The sequence below is a fragment of the Balaenoptera ricei genome, chromosome 15 (genome assembly GCF_028023285.1).
Source record: "Balaenoptera ricei isolate mBalRic1 chromosome 15, mBalRic1.hap2, whole genome shotgun sequence".
Classification (NCBI taxonomy): Eukaryota; Metazoa; Chordata; class Mammalia; order Artiodactyla; family Balaenopteridae; genus Balaenoptera; species Balaenoptera ricei.
The window spans coordinates 24116622-24132746 of record NC_082653.1 but is presented as its reverse complement, the minus strand read 5'-3'; the positions used below and the strand labels follow the sequence as shown (position 1 = coordinate 24132746).

Sequence of the window (16125 nt, the reverse complement as noted above, 5' to 3'; positions counted from 1 at the left end):
ACAGATTCTGAGTTATATGACAGTTAATATAATGCAAGTTTGGGGAAGAAGTAAACACTTTTAAAATCTTAATGCTAATGCTAGAACCACAGTTTTTAGCAACGACCTTTCCAGGCAGTACAGAGTAGTGATTAAGAGCATGGGCTCCAGAGTCTGGCAAGTTTGGGTTCCAATCCAGGCTCTCATATTTACTGTGTAAGTCTGGTTCAGTTACCTAATGGGTAGGCTAAATAATGGTCTCCCAAAAGATATCTACATCCTAATTCCTGGAACCTGTGAATGTTACTTTATGTAGCAAAAAAAGGACTTTACAGCTGTGATTAGATTAAGGATCTTCAGATGGGAAGATTATCCTGGATTTCCAGGTGGGCCCTAATTGTAATCACATGCACCCTTATAAGAGGGAGGAAGAGGGTGCTTAGACCCAGATAGAAGAGGAGAATGCAACGTGCCCACAGAGGCAGAGATTGGAGTGATGTGGCCACAAGCCAAGGAATGCCAGCAGCCACCTAAAGCTAGAAAGGGGCAAAGAACAGATTCTTCCCTAGAGCATGGCCCTGTTAACATCTCGATTTCAGCCTAGTGAAAATGATTTCTAGCCTCCAGAAGTATGAGAATAAAGTTCTATTGTTTTACGCCACCAAGTTTGTAAGTTGTTACAGCAGCTATAGGAAACTAATATACTAACTTTTCTGATCCTTAGTTTCTCCATCTGTAAAATGAGGATAGGATTTCACAGGTAAGATTGTTGTAAAACATAAAACTGAAATGGTGCTTATAAAGTGCACAGCAAAGAGAAAGTGCTCAATAATTGTTAGCTATTACTATTGCTGAACTCTGTTTCTGTATTATGCTGAAATCCTCAACTTTCACATGTCCTCTTAGCAGGGAGAGCAGTAAGAACTGGCCATCAGGAAACCCGAGTTCTGTTCTTCGGTTGGTTTCTAACGTAAGCTTACTCAGCTCTCCCAGAGCCAGTTTCTCCATCATTTAAATGACAGGATCAGACTAGAGCAGTGGCCCTCAAACTGGAGGGTTTGTTAAAATACAGATTGCTGGGCCTCACCGCCACAGTTTCTCATTCAGCAAGTTCCTAAGTGATGTTGAAGCTGCTGGTGTGGGGACCACTTTGAGAATCTCTGGATTAGATTATTTCAAGGTTCTTTTCCAGTTTTAAGTCTGAGGTTCTCCAGGAACATCCAGATGTAGCAATCCAGTAATAAACACAGCTGTATCAGGCTGAAATAGCCTTTAAACTAAGTTCTTTTCCCCATGGGGGACAGGAGGGTGTGAGGTTATATGGTAAAGACTGCTTTTAACTTTTGAACGAAGCAGAATGAAAAATCTTAAGCAATGGTGGGAACAGGAAGAGGCTGTCCCCTTATCCAATGTGCTGGCCCCATTTTAATTTATCTTAATCCCACCCTTCTGCCTTTTCACCAGACCCGTCCCCCTAATGCCCTCCTCTAGAAACACATCTAGGTGTCTCCTGAATACATTTATTGGCTTTGCACAGTATAATACCGCCTCTGTTAGTCTCCCAGCCCAGCCTCTCCAAGCACGGTGTTCAGTCTCGGTGTTCCTCTACTCCTAAAAAAAACATAACTGAGGAGACTCTGAAAAATAATTGTAAAATCAACTAAGGCGAATTCAGACGATGTGGAGATATTCAGACTCTAAATGCTGGAAAAAGAAACAAATTCAGAACATTGTTAGCATTCTCATCTGTCTTTTTTTCTTCCCCTTAATCTCCATCCGTCCTGTTGAGTAGGAAACTTCTGCTGTATTGGGTTAGAAATTCTGAATAAAGGGGCCTCAGGCTTGGGACTGCACTGAAGAAATGGAACACCTCTAGATTCAAGAAAAGCTGTCCTCTTGGTCTTTGGAAGTCTTTGGTAACAAGACAGGGGAGAAGGAACCTGCCATGAAGTTGATTTCCACTTCCCCCTCACCCCCAGAGGTATCATCGTACAGTAAAGCAGACACTGGACTGGGAATCAGCATACCCTAGTTTTTGGTCCTCATTTTGCTGTTTTCTAGCTGCATGACCTTGGGCAAATCAATTAACTCCTCTGGGACTCCATTTCCTCACCACAGAAGTGAGAGGGTGGGAACAAATCTATAGTCCTTAACCTGAAATGGGCATCAGACATCTTCTGGCGGGGGGCTTCCTTGGTGGCGCAGTGGCTGAGAGTCTGCCTGCCGGTGCAGGGGGACACGGGTTCGGGCCCTGGTCCGGGAAGATCCCACATGCCGCGGAGCAACTGGGCCCGTGAGCCACAACTACTGAGCCTGCGTGTCTGGAGCCTGTGCTCCACAACAAGAAAGGCCGCAATAGTGAGAGGCCCGCGCACCGCGATGAAGAGTGGCCCCCACTTGCCGCAATTAGAGGAAGCGCTCGCACAGAAACAAAGACCCAACACAGCCAAAAATAAATAAATAAATAAATAATTTAAAACTTAAAAAAAAAATCAAAACGACATAAAAAAGTAAAATTGAGAATTAAAAAAAAAAAAAAAAGAAACCTTCTGGGGAAGTTTTTCAAAATACACACACCTGAGCACCTTCAGACCCAGAGAATCTCTGAGGCTCCCAGTCTAATGTTCTAAGGTTCATCTATCCTATAAAGTGGATTAAAAGTATAAGTGATGAGAGAGCCAGGGAATCCATGAGGCAGGTCAGAGAGAGAAAAACGAAACTTTTTTGGGGGGGTGGGGGGATGGGTCAGAGAAATTGAATCCAGGTGCCATAAGAGATCATTAAGTCAGTATTTGGGAGATAGTGCTGGCCAGACATTAATAATAGAAGCACATACATACACCCAACAAGTATCTGAGGGGTGACTACGTTAGGCACTCTGTGTTAGGCACTAGGGATCCTAGGATCCTTATCCCATCTAATGGGCGTGACCTCCACAAACCCGTAATTACAGTACAGCATGATAAGTCCTATCTCAGAAGTCTGTGCAAAGTGCTGGAGGAATACAGACAAGGGAGTGGCCAAATATACTAATATTACTGGGGGGTGCTGGGAAAAGTTCCTTGGAAGAGGTACTATCCAGCTGTGTCTTATAGTGCCATGAGCAGAGGAGACAGGATTAAGACCACTTCAGACAGAGGGAACTGCATGAACGAAGGCCCAGAAGCATAAAGGAACATGGAATATTATAGCACCAGTGAAAATGAGGCATGAGTGGAACATGTGTTTGAGTGTGTGTGTGCACATGCTCAAGCATGAACATTTGCATGTAAGAGAAGCTTGCTGGAAATTAGACTAGAAAGGTGGGCTGGGGCCAGAATGTGAAGGCCTCTCCCCCAATTTTTCACTTTGTAAAGCTTCAAACTTATTTTTTTTTTTAAGGTGTTAAGAGTAATACAACAAAAGGTTGTTGTATTACAACCAAGAAGGTTCTCCGATATAACTACGAAGGGTTCTTTATGCCATTGCTAAGAAGTCTGAATTTTGTCCCTCAGAGATTTCTAGATAAAGGAGGGATATGATCAGATGTGGGATTTAGAGAGAATACCTCTGGCAGCTTACATGGTGGCAGGTTCACTAGAGGGGGAAAGTCCAGGAACTAGTTAGGAAGCCATGTCCAATAAACGACAGATGATGAGGAACTGACATGAAGCAATGGAACAGAGGAGAGGATAAAATCCAGAGATATTTTGGGCAGAAAAGTCACAAGACAACTGGATGCAGAGGATGAGGAAAGAGCTGAGGACATTCTAAGAATTCTAGCTTGGGGGGCTGGACTGGTGGTGATGACCTTAGCAGTGAGACAGGAAACACAGGAAGAACAGGTTCGTGGAGCTCTTTATCCCATCTCCTGAGTGAGATTTATTTAGGAGTAGCAGTAGTGACCCCTGAAAGAGAGGTGTGGAAAATGGCTTTAGCTGTGCCCGATGCACACAGCTCTAAGCAGTATTCTAACTATGGTACAAAAGATACCAAATGGAACAGGGCACCCAGAGAGATTGGAGGCAAAAGAAATGTGATGCATTGGAGAGGTAAACAGTTCTGCAGTGATGAGCTGAACTGGGAGTACTTAGCATGAGGAGTACTTAAGAAGGTATTAGGGGAAGGCAGGACTGTGTCATGCACTGAGTCAGCCAGGGCTTTGTAAAATTGAATTAGGTCACTGTTTCTCCTACAGAAATTCCAGGAGGTAAACTGAAGATAAAAAAGCGGATGGGGCTTCCCTGGTGGCGCAGTGGTTGAGAATCTGCCTGCCAATGCAGGGGACGCGGGTTCGAGCCCTGGTCTGGGAAGATCCCACATGCCGCGGAGCGGCTAGGCCCGTGAGCCACAATTACTGAGCCTGCACGTCTGGAGCCTGTGCTCCGCAACAAGAGAGGCCGCGATAGTGAGAGGCCCGTGCACCGCGATGAAGAGTGGCCCCCACTTGCCGCAATTGGAGAGAGCCCTCGCATAGAAACGAAGACCCAACACAGCCATAAATAAATAAATTAAATTAAATTAAATTAAAAAAAAAAAAAGAAGCCAGCATCACTAGAGTGGAGTGAAACAAAGGGCAGAAAGGTAGACGATGAGGTCGGAGAGATGGCTGGGGCCAGATCGGGTAGTATATGGTTGACCACCAAAAGGACTTTAAAAAAAAAAAAAAAAAAGTGGATGAAATTCACTTATTTATTCAGTCAAGAAACATTTACTGAATGCCTACTAAACACAAAGTTCCACTGAGGCACCGCAGGAATACAAAGAGAAACAAGTAAGAGTTAGACCTCAGGAAACTCACAATCTATAACTGAACGTAAAAATGGCCATGAGAGAGATAAATGACCATGTGCATAGACAGCAGTCTCACGCTTTCTTTAATTTCAAATACAGAAACGTTTATAACTTCTCTTTTAGGGACACTGCCTGAAGTGGAGTGAATCCAGTAGGCCACTCAGAAGGTCACATGACCTGAGCCATCAGACTGGCATTCTGGTTGTACGCACCCAGGCATCCAGTCAGTCAGAAAACCACCTAAAGCGTACACTCCATGCACTCTTGCTGCCTCTTAAGGCCTGAGGATAAGAAACTTGTGTAGAGAAAGGAACGCATCTATTAGAGGTACATCTTCAGCTGGCTCAAATTCATGGGCCAATTCCAAAATGGAATTGCTCTGCCTTCTAAGAATTTAGTCTTCTCTCCCCTAATAAATAAGTATCCACTGCAACAGCTTAGGACATTTAAAAAATGTTCAAAAGAACGATTGATATTGAAAAACAAACATGTATTCTTACAAGCTTTGAGCCCATGGGATTGCTCTGTATTTACACTCCACCATTCATATTACTGGCCACAAAAACTATACCCCTAAAGTGGTCCTTGCCTTTTAAAACAATACCTTTGGCAGTGAGTTTTAATTCTGACCTAGAGATGCAAAGTATAGCAAAATTTTTACCTCATGGTAAAACAAAGGAGTTTGATTGAAGATTTTTGTGGGGGGAAGGAAGAGATGGGAATGGAATTACAGAGGTCTGGAAGGAAATTTCCAGAAAAACTAAAGTACATGTAATTATTATTTCTACTACCTTTTATAGATTTAAAGCTTTTCTGGTTTAGAAACATAAAGTACCTTATTTACAAATTGTTTCTTTTTAATCAAATAATTCCACTAGAAGATGAGAAATCATGGACAAAGAAAAAGAAAAATTGAGAGTGGAGACAATTTCTCATTTCTTTTTCTTCCAATATTTAAGACTAATGAGCAAACAAATATCCTCAGAATAAAAAGGATACCTCCTCACCCTACTTTTTCCAACACTTATAGTGGGCTTCCAGAACCATCTCCTTTCATCAGATATTTACCGGGCACACATTCAGCCAAGGAGCAATGATTGGCACTTTGGAGAATACAAAGAGGGATGCATGTGATCCCGCCCCCCTGGAATTCACCCAGAAGGCAGTCAATACATGAATGACACTGATGCAAAATAGAAACAGTAAAAGCCAGAAGAAGGGTAAAGATAAATTATTAAGGTACTTACAGCTAGGGGAAACCGGGATTGGCTTCCAATTTGAAGTGGAGGGACATGAAGGAATTGGGGCTGGCATGTTAGGGCAATCTAGGTATATGTACCACATGAGAAAAGACGCAAGACATTCAGCTTGGCTGCAGTGAAAAGTATGTGAGGCAAAGATGGAATGTGATGTTCACCGAGTGCTTCCTATGTACCAGATACATGTGTAGAGGTTTCTCATATTTAAGGTTCAAGAAGAGTTGCGGAAATTAGTTTGGAAAGGTAGTCTGGAGTACGATCAGAGGACTTTACAAAGCAAAACGCTCGTTCTGAAAAGCGAAGTAGAATTTTACAAAGAAGTCCAATTCAGCCCACAGCTCCTCCACCTCCTTCCAGGCCCTCTGCACCATTCCATCAAGCAGCTCTGCTACAGAGAGAGCAGGAGACCATGAGCTGACAGGAGGTTCACCCTTGTTCAGAAAAGCAGCAAGCAAGAAATCACCTGACATCCTGCTGAAGCCAACTGTCACGCCAGGGACCACTGACAGAGATAAACTTGCCATTTCTTAACTAAAGCCCATCCCCACCCACTCCTACCTTGTCTCCACAGTTTGGAAGCTTAAACCTGCTTATTGTAAGCCACAAGGTGGAGATGTCTGGCAGGGCAGAACTGAAAGGAAGTCGTTTAGCCAGCCTAAGGTTACCATTAACACTTTGAGCCACTGCCTTGAGCTAATTTTTATGTTCGTTTTTTAAGTTTGGTTGAAATGTCACAAATGGAAAAATTAAGTAAAGCGCTCCAGTTAGCAACAAGACTGGACACACCTGGCTGCAAACCCAGCAAAAGAAAACTGACTTCATTAGTAGGAGAGGTAGAAAGTGAAATTTACATCTGAAATCTGCCTGCACCAGGAGAAAGTGCTGAGGCCAAAGGCGCTGTCTGTTTTTACAGCTGTGTCAAGTCTTAGTTCTCTACTCTTACCAACACTCAGGAGTGAGGCAAGGGCCCAAGGAAAAATGGTCTCCAACCTCTTCAGCTGCAACTCAGCTCACAAAGGTTTTTAAGAACCAGTTAATGAAATAAAACAAGACCAGATGAGGCGATATAATGAACTTTATTTCCACAGCTAATTTATAAATTTAAATCCCAAATAATGTTTTTTTTAAGTCAGAACACTCTAAATTATTGATGTGATTTTTGTAACCTCAAATTTAACACTCACTTTTTATACCAGCTTCACTGATGATATATGAGGCTGCCATATTTTTCACAATAGTTGGGCTCCTAAAAAGCTGATAAAAAGCAAATTTTTGGAAAGCGAAAATTTTCCCACCAAATGAGACTGGAACTCTAATTTCAAAGGATTTCTTGATCCAAATTTCTAATGTGTTATTAATTCACATTCTCAATCTTCCCCACACAAATCCACTCAAGTAAAGTAATGGCCTCTAAGAATTCTTTGGCATAAGAAAAATCACCACTACAATGATCAGTCTTATAAATTCTACTTTTTATATGAGTTTTCTTAAAGATGCCAAATAACACAGAAATAGATTTGCAAATTACCACCTTCACATCATAGGTTTTCAAAGCTGAAAAGAAACTTGGAAATCATGTAGCTACCCGCCCCCCAAGTTTTTTTTTTTTTTTAACCAAGAAACTGAAGCAAGGGGAAGAGAAAAGACTTGCCAGCCAGGGTCAGAACCAGGCCAGACTGGCTCCCTCTGGCTGCTACTCTTCTCCAGCCACGTGCCATTCTTCTCCAGCCTAACCTTCTCATTTCTTTAGGGTGTACAAACGCCAAAGACTGAGGTCCCCTCTATACACACACAGTCACACTCACAACTTAGAAGTGGCTAATATATAATTTTCTTGCCTGTATAAAGGGTGTCTGTTTATAGCATGAGGTTGGAAAGGGAGGAGCAAATCAATTATAACAGAAACGTAATAATATTAATTCCCCAACTCTTTCAAATCTCTATTATTTTTTATAAATTTATTTATTTATTTATTTATTGGCTGTGTTGGGTCTTCATTGCTGCGTGCGGGGTTTCTCCAGTTGCGGCGAGCAGAGGCTACTCTTCATTGTGGTGCGCAGCCTTCTCACTGTGGTGGCTTCTCTTGTTGCTCGCGGAGCACGGGCTCTAGGTGCGCGGGCTCAGAAGTTGTGGCGCACCAGCTTAGTTGCTCCGCGGCATGTGGGATCTTCCCAGATCAGGGATCGAACCCGTGTCCCCTGCATTGGCAGGCAGATTCTTAACCACTGAGCCACCAGGGAAGTCCCTCTATTATTTTTAAATCATCTTTTATTTATAGTCTTTGTAACTAAACTTGAGCTTGGCATTCCTGTTCACGAAGACAAATTTAAGAGTCTATACTTGGGGAGCATTATGGATCATCTGAAACCCTGCTATTCAACGTGTGGTTGCCCCTCCCCCACCCAGTCCCACCAGTGGAATTGGCATCACCCAAAGCTTTTTAGAAATGTAGACTCTCTGGTCTCACCAAAAACCTACTGAATCAGAATTTGTATTTTAACAAGATCCCCAGGTGAACTGTAGGCTCATTAAAGTTTGAGAAATGCTGGTCTAACACACTTCTCTATAGGACAGCATCATATGTAGAACAATTGAGATAGAAAAAAATGGTTGGATAAAATGGGAGAAAAAAAAAAGAAAGGCTAATTCCTGCAGGACTGCATTGATGTACACCTGGACCAGAGACTAATAATCCGAGTATGATCTATCTGACAAATAAGTTGGCTTTAAAACAGAATTTCAGAGGCTGAAGTTCAATTTATTCATTCATTCAACAAGTATTTATTTATCCAATGTTTACTGTGTAAACAAAAAACTGGATAAGACAGGTTTCCTGCCTTTATAAAGCATACAGTCAAGTAGAAGGGACATTATAAAGTAACATGGGAGAAGGTTCAAATTGCTGAACCTTGGTGATGGAGATATATATATATGTAGGTCCCAAAGGAAATTCGTTTGGGGGTGGAGGTGGGGTAGAGTAAAAGGTTCCTGTGGTCCAGGAATTGACAACCTATGACTCATTAAGCTATTCAGGTTGGGGACAGCTGTGGTCCACATGGCTCTAGTGGTCCCACTTCCAGCAGAGTTTAATCAACAGTGATAAGAAAACAGACTAACTCATAGAAGAACTACTGTGTAACCGCATGGCAGTCAGCCGAGGCTTTGGCTGGCCAGGGGGTATCATTGGTCATCATTAAATGGGATGATTTGAGACTGCCAGCACTACTGTATATCCACTGTGAGCTGCCACAGAGTTGGGTAGTAAGTACTTGAGGGCATGTGGGACACTCAGCTGGATGAATAGCTTGAAGACTGCTGATCCCACTCTGGGCAGCTAAACAGCAGTAAGGTATGACAGTGAGAAAAATGAAGAAGGAAGCAAAGAGTGTAATTACAAAGACAGGTGAATACTGACTCCAAAACAGATGATTATAATGACGAAGATGATGATGACAGCAGCTAAAACTTTGAAATATGCTATCATCTTCTTAGAATAAACAGAAATGCTAATGGTCTGCTGTCCCAGAGAAAGGCATGTAAATGTCAGTGAAGCTATCTAAAGATGAACCCATGTCTACTGTGCTTTCTATATACGCATTTCCTCCAAAGTCATGAGAATCTGAAAATACCCTCAATCCAGATTCTCAGTAGGCAACCATCATTTCCATGATATAGTCTCAAAGACTATAATTTCACACATAGAGTGAGCACATGATACCATCAGACAATAACATAGGAAGTGTGTGAAAATAATTATAGTAGATAAAAGTAAGACATGGGAGATCTCCCACTTAATTCCCATACAGCATGGAAAGATCTCCAAGATATACTGTTGAGTAAAAAAAAAGTTGCATTTAAGTGCATAGAGGATGATATCATATATGATAAAATATATACACGCAAAACCACGGAACTTTGCGCTGTAATGAAAGAAACCAAGTTAACCCATTTTGTGACCCTGTCTGATGGTTTGGCTTTAGATGCTCCCAAGCTAGGAGGCAATGATATGGGAAAAAACAAGGAACTACAATCTACTAAAACACGGTCTAGATACACAAAATACACAATATACACAAAGGAAGAGATTACTATTTATATAACCAACTGTATCCTAATGTTTTGGTTTTGGTTTTCTATTCTGTTATATACATACTACATATTCCCCTTTCTCAGGTTATTAAATATACTAATGTACCTTTTCAGTAGATACCTTGCCAAAGTATTCTAGGTTGTCAGTGATCAAGAAGCTTGTTTTTAAGTTCTTGAGGACAGTGCAGGCCCCATGCCAGGGTCTTTCCATCCAAACTAATTGTGAACTGACACACTGAACTGGTATCAAAGGCAAAGTGTCCTAAAACTGGATTATTATTATTTGATTTTATCTGTTCACCAAATCCATCTCTCCTATCACCATGATTTGGACTTAATAATCCCATCTCCGTACATAGGATGTACTCACATTGACAAATCATGATAATGTGTGCAAATACATAAATAAAGTGTCTGTAGCATGCCAGTCTTCATAGAGGCAGAAGTGACTCTAGGTGAATTACCACTTGACATCAGGCCATTCTAGAACAGATAAAACTTCAACTCAAGTCAGGCAATCCCTCATTGGAGTTTTCCAGGACCAGAATCTGATAGCACTCACTTACCCCCATGATTCTGCCACGCTGCTCAACATCCTCCCACATAAAATGAACTATGATACGACACATGTATTTCCCACTCCGGCCTTCCTGCTTCATTCGGACTAGACACATCCTGGGTGGGAAGAAGACATAAAGAGTTACTGGCTGTTTGCATTTTTCATATCACACATTTCCACTGAAAGTCAGCTCATCTGAGTGATTTTATCAAAGGGCACAGAATCAAAAAACTAGAAGTGATTAAAAAATATCTTTTATTGAGCTATAACATAGACACTGAAAAGTACATAAATCTTAAGTGTACAGCTTGATGAATTTTTACATATAATATAATATACACCCATGTAAGTACCACTCACATCAAGACATAGATTATTTAGAGCACCTCAGAAGGCTCCCTCATACATGAAAGGGACCACTTTTAGTTGTTTAAAGATAAGTCTGAGTCCTTCATTTTACTGATGAAAACAGGAGTTCTAAAGAAGGAAAATGATTTGCCCAACACCACAGAGCAGTCTATAAAGGTGGGTATAGTACTGAGCTGTCCCATATGGAAGCCACTAGTTACATGTGGCTATTGAACACCTTAAATATGGCTAGTTCAAACTGAGATGTGGTATAAGTTTAAGATGTCAAAGATTCAGTTCAGGAAAAAAGAATATAAATATCTCAAATTTTTTACATTGCTTACATGTTGAAATATTTATCAGGTATATTGAGTTAAAGAAAACCTATAATTAAAATTAGTTTCATTTTTTTCTTTTCACTTTTTTAAATGGAGCTACTAGCAACTTTTAAATGTGTGACTTGCATTATATTTCTGTTGGATAGTACCCGTCCAGAATATAGATGACAGAAAGTATTATGATTTCATCTGTATAATTATCAAATTGTTTCCCCCATTAGAATGTAAGTTCCATTGAAGGCAGACATCAAGTCTGGGTTTTTTTGGGTTTTTTTTAATCATTGTATATCTAGGGCTTAAGTATAGTATGCACTCAATATATATTTTCTGAATAAATAAATGAATAAAACATCTCAGGGCCAAGTTTAGGGCTCTTTCCCCTATACCACATTGCCTCTAATCAGTCCAGAATGCCCTCTGCTTAAGACCTTACATAAGAATGTAAGAATTATATTATGTTTTATTAATTAATAAATACAATATTATATTTAATTATACATAAGAATATAAACAGGGTCACCAACTTTCCAAGCTAGTTCCTAATCTCATTCTTATGACCATACGTATTTCTATTATCTCTTGTTAAATAGTTATTAAGCAGCTACAATAGGACTACTCACCTAAAAGACAACTCCTACTATAATTATGGAGTATTCAGTCTAAACCGACAATTCTATCTCCATACACAATTAATCCTGCCCATTTAAATCTACTAGCAATAGTAAGGTCCAATGGAATGATTCCAGCCTGGCCTGCCTCAACATCTCTGTTAATGACTAAGATGGAGAAAAGAAAACGTACTTATCAAATTTGTAGATTGCAAGAAGCTGGGCAGGAAGACAAATATGTTGGATGACCCAACCATGAACCAAAAATACTTCAACAGACTGTTTCAATGGGCTAAATCTAACAGGGATAAATCTAAGGTCCTGCACTTGGGTCTAAAAGAACAGCTGTGGAGGTACAGGATTGGTGAGTCATGCCCACCTATGTGTGAAAAAAGCCTTACAGGCTTACGTTGACAGTATACACTGAAGGGGAGTCAAGAAGATGATATGGTTGCCCCCCAAATTAATGTGATTTTAGAAACAGTAATGCAAATATAATATCTTCATGTACAACGTGAGATTTCTGTTCTATTCAGCGCACGTCAGACTCTAATTGGAGTACTGTCGACAGTTTTGAACATTATATTTTAAGAGACAAGAGGAAGAGTTGTAAGATCAGAAGATATTTAACCTGGAGAAAAACAGGACAGTTGCCTTAAATATTGCAGAAAAGTGATTAGACTGTTTATCCAAAAGGTAGAATCAGAACTAATGGGTGGGTCACAGAGGGAGAAAAACTACTCAACATTGAATGTTGAAAGTAAAAACTTTCTAATAGGGGAGTTTCTGAAGATTTGAATAATGTAATGGATGACCTCAAAAAGTAGAGAATTTGCAACTCAGCTATCTATCTGACGGAAGGCTGACTTACACGATCTCTAAAGTCCCTTCCAACCTCGGGATTTGCTGATGCTGTGATTCTAAATTTGTAACCTCTGAACCCAGTTAGTGCCTAAGAAATAACACTTTGTGACAATAAAAACAGGTCATGGAAAAAGACTTGGCCACTTTATATGATATAGAGCATATTCCAAGGCAGAAACAAACTGGGGAAAGTTCAACAGTCCTTTTTCATAAGATTTTTCTTAAAGTTAACCAAAGTTAGCCTCTCCACCTGAAAAGACGCTGTGTGTTTTGATGCTTAAGTGTCGTCAGAGGCCAATTCATCAACAGCAATAGTGAGGTAATGGAATTCTTCATTTATATGAAAATTCTGTAGCTTGTTAATACACCTGCCCTCTGAGGTTTAAAAGGCACAGATTTTCTCAGACCATAAACTTACTAACTATATCAACATGGAGTGAAGTGTTTTTTGTTTCAGAGCAGTTTGTATTATAGCGCTTACAGTCAAATGGTTATCTGGGTTGAAAAGGTAAAGCAAATTGAAGATACTTTCAAGATGCTGACTGACACTAAATTCACTCAATGGACATAAATTGAGTTCCTACTGTGTGGAGATTAGAGTGATGGTTAACAAGAGCCCAGCTTCCAAGGAGCAGTTAGTCTCCTTAGGGGAGACAAGAGCCCTAAGAGAGAACGCAGTAAGTATCCGTCCAAGAGGAACACAAAGTGCAATGGAGTTTGAGAGGATTACTCTTGGCTGAGTGGGATCAGGGAAAGCTTCATGGAAAATGAAACATTGTACCTGGGGCTTGGAAAGGTGAGCTGCAGTTGGACAGATAAAAGATAAAGAGAATTTCCAGCAGGTGGAACATTATGAGCAAAGACAGGGCCGTGGAAAGCTCAGCACATGGATGGGACAATACCTAGATTTTGTGGAAGGGAAGTATAGGAAACAGAAAAATATGCCAGAAAGGTCATGAAGGGCTTTAAAATGTCATGCTAAAAGTCTGGACTTCACTCAGTAGACAAAGGAGAGCCACTGAATGTTTTTCAGGAAGAAGGGGTGTAATAAGATTAGGGGTGTAATAAGACCTTGGCTTTAAGAACAGATAAGTCTCTCAGAAGTTAACCCTTTCTTTCTTCCCAGCTGGAAACCCTTTCTTTCCAAGGCTGAAAAATGACAAATTTGGTGAATATTTACTTCAGTAGAACTATGGTATTCACAATTGTCTGATCCAGAAATTTAAATTAAGTGTGCATCTACCTTTTGAGAGAAATGCAAGAGCAAAGTTTGCTGCAACCTGCACCTAATTTTGCTGATACTAAGAGTTTAAAAACTATAAATTCAAGCCTGATAAATGAAAGAAGGGCAAATTCTAATTATTCCTAAAACACCGTACCTAATTAGTTCAGTAGACAATTGATGACAATTTGAAAACACTATCAAATATAAAGTCCTACAGTAAATTTCATCTCACATAGTTAAAGTTATAAAATCAAAACAATCGGGGGCTTCCCTGGTGGCGCAGTGGTTGGGGGTCTGCCTGCCAATGCAGGGGACACGGGTTCGAGCCCTGGCCTGGGAAGATCCCACATGCCACGGAGCAGCTAGGCCCGTGAGCCACAACTGCTGAGCCTGCGCGTCTGGAGCCTGTGCTCCACAACGAGAGAGGCCGCGATGGTGGGGGGCCCGCGCACCGCGATGAAGAGTGGCCCCCGCTCGCCACAACTAGAGAAAGCCCTCGCACAGAAACGAAGACCCAACACAGCCAAAAATAAATAAATAAATAAGTAAATTAAAAAAAAAAAATCAAAACAATCAGTCTTCTCATCAACAGGAAGTGTACTGAAGATAACCATGAGTTCTACTGGGAAAATAAGATTCTGATCCACAGGGCTGTCCATTCATCCACCATCACCAAACTCAGCTAACTAAAGGCTCAACTTATTTTTGTCCTGAATTTGTGAATCAAATTCTCTAGGTAGTTAAGGACAGAAAAGTCGTCTTGTTATGAAGAACTTTTGTGTTTGTCCTCTTCAAGGAAAAAGCATAGCTGAAGGCTGGGGCCCACATCTTAGACAGTCAGCTGCCTGGAATGTCCAGATCAAGCTGAAGGTCAATTCTTAGGGTACCTAACCTTGAAGCCTACAAGTTCAGTCTATTCCTTTCTTTGTTTAGTAAATGTTTTGAATAGATAATACATGCACATGTTAAAAAGAACATTAAGTCCCCTTCCTACCCACATCTCCCAATCACCAGGTTCCTCTCCCTAAGGCAACCACAGTTAGCAGCTTCTTAGGAAACCTTCCACATGTAATCTATATATATACCAACTTAGTGTATATGTACTCTTTTTACATAAATAGTAGCTTCCCTTTTCTCCCCATTTCCCACAATGGTAGCATTCTACATACACTTTTCTTACGTTGAAAAAACAATCTGTTACAGAAGGATGGTGGTGAAGAAATCTCAACTCCAACTCTGTGTTTCATCCACAGATACTACAGTCACCCCAGTGAGACCCTTTTTAGGATAACAGAGTTGTAGTAATTTATTTAGCAGTTGTTAGGGTAACATCTGATCTAGGCTGAATTCAGCTTATCTGGCAATTTTTTCCTATTCTAATAAGACTAAGAAATAGGAAGAAAGCAAAAACAACACTTTAATAGCAAAAATGGACAAGTGCTGCAATTAACAGCTAACACAACTATGTGCCAGGCACTGTGCTAAGTGATTCAGATACATTATTTCATTTAATCCTTACAACAACTATAGGAGGCTGGTATTCTTACTGTCCCCACTTTATAGTTGAGGAAACTGAGTCTTAGAGAAGTAACTTGCCCAGAGTTACAAAACTTAAGTGTCAAAGCTGAGATCTGAACCCTAATAATCTGATCCCAGAGTTATACTGTTTTTCTGCCTCTTTAATGACTAGAACGAACCTTCCAAAATCCATTTACCTTGTTTTTCATTTAATCCTCACAAGGGCAATAATTTAAGTTTCAAAACTAGCATCATATTAGAAATAAAATATCAGAAGGGAAAAGACTGGCTAACCTGAGGCAAACACACCTACAACAGCAAAATGTAACTGCTGGCAAACTAAAAGGAAAGAACCTAAAAATGTATTTAAAACAAACACAACAGCAGTTCAACAGGGAGGCTATAGCTACGAGTACAACTCAAAGAAGGCAGCCTGGCAAAATACAGTTAAGAGTTACCAGAACCGGGACTTCTCTGGTGGTCCAGTGGTTAAGACTCCGTGCTCCGAATGCATGGGGCCCTGGTTCGATCCCTGGTCAGGGAACTAGATCCGGCACGCAGCAAC

At 40.6% G+C, this 16125-nt stretch overlaps 1 protein-coding gene across 1 annotated transcript in view; it reads right to left on the bottom strand.

Moving 5' to 3' along the window:
• LOC132348993 (ubiquinol-cytochrome-c reductase complex assembly factor 1) overlaps positions 1-16125 on the bottom strand; it is a 92271-nt gene that overhangs the window by 31543 nt on the left and 44603 nt on the right. The window contains exon 7 of the mRNA XM_059897057.1: positions 10667-10775. Within this exon, the coding sequence (XP_059753040.1) occupies positions 10667-10775 (109 nt within the window). The remainder of the gene's footprint in view (positions 1-10666; positions 10776-16125) is intronic.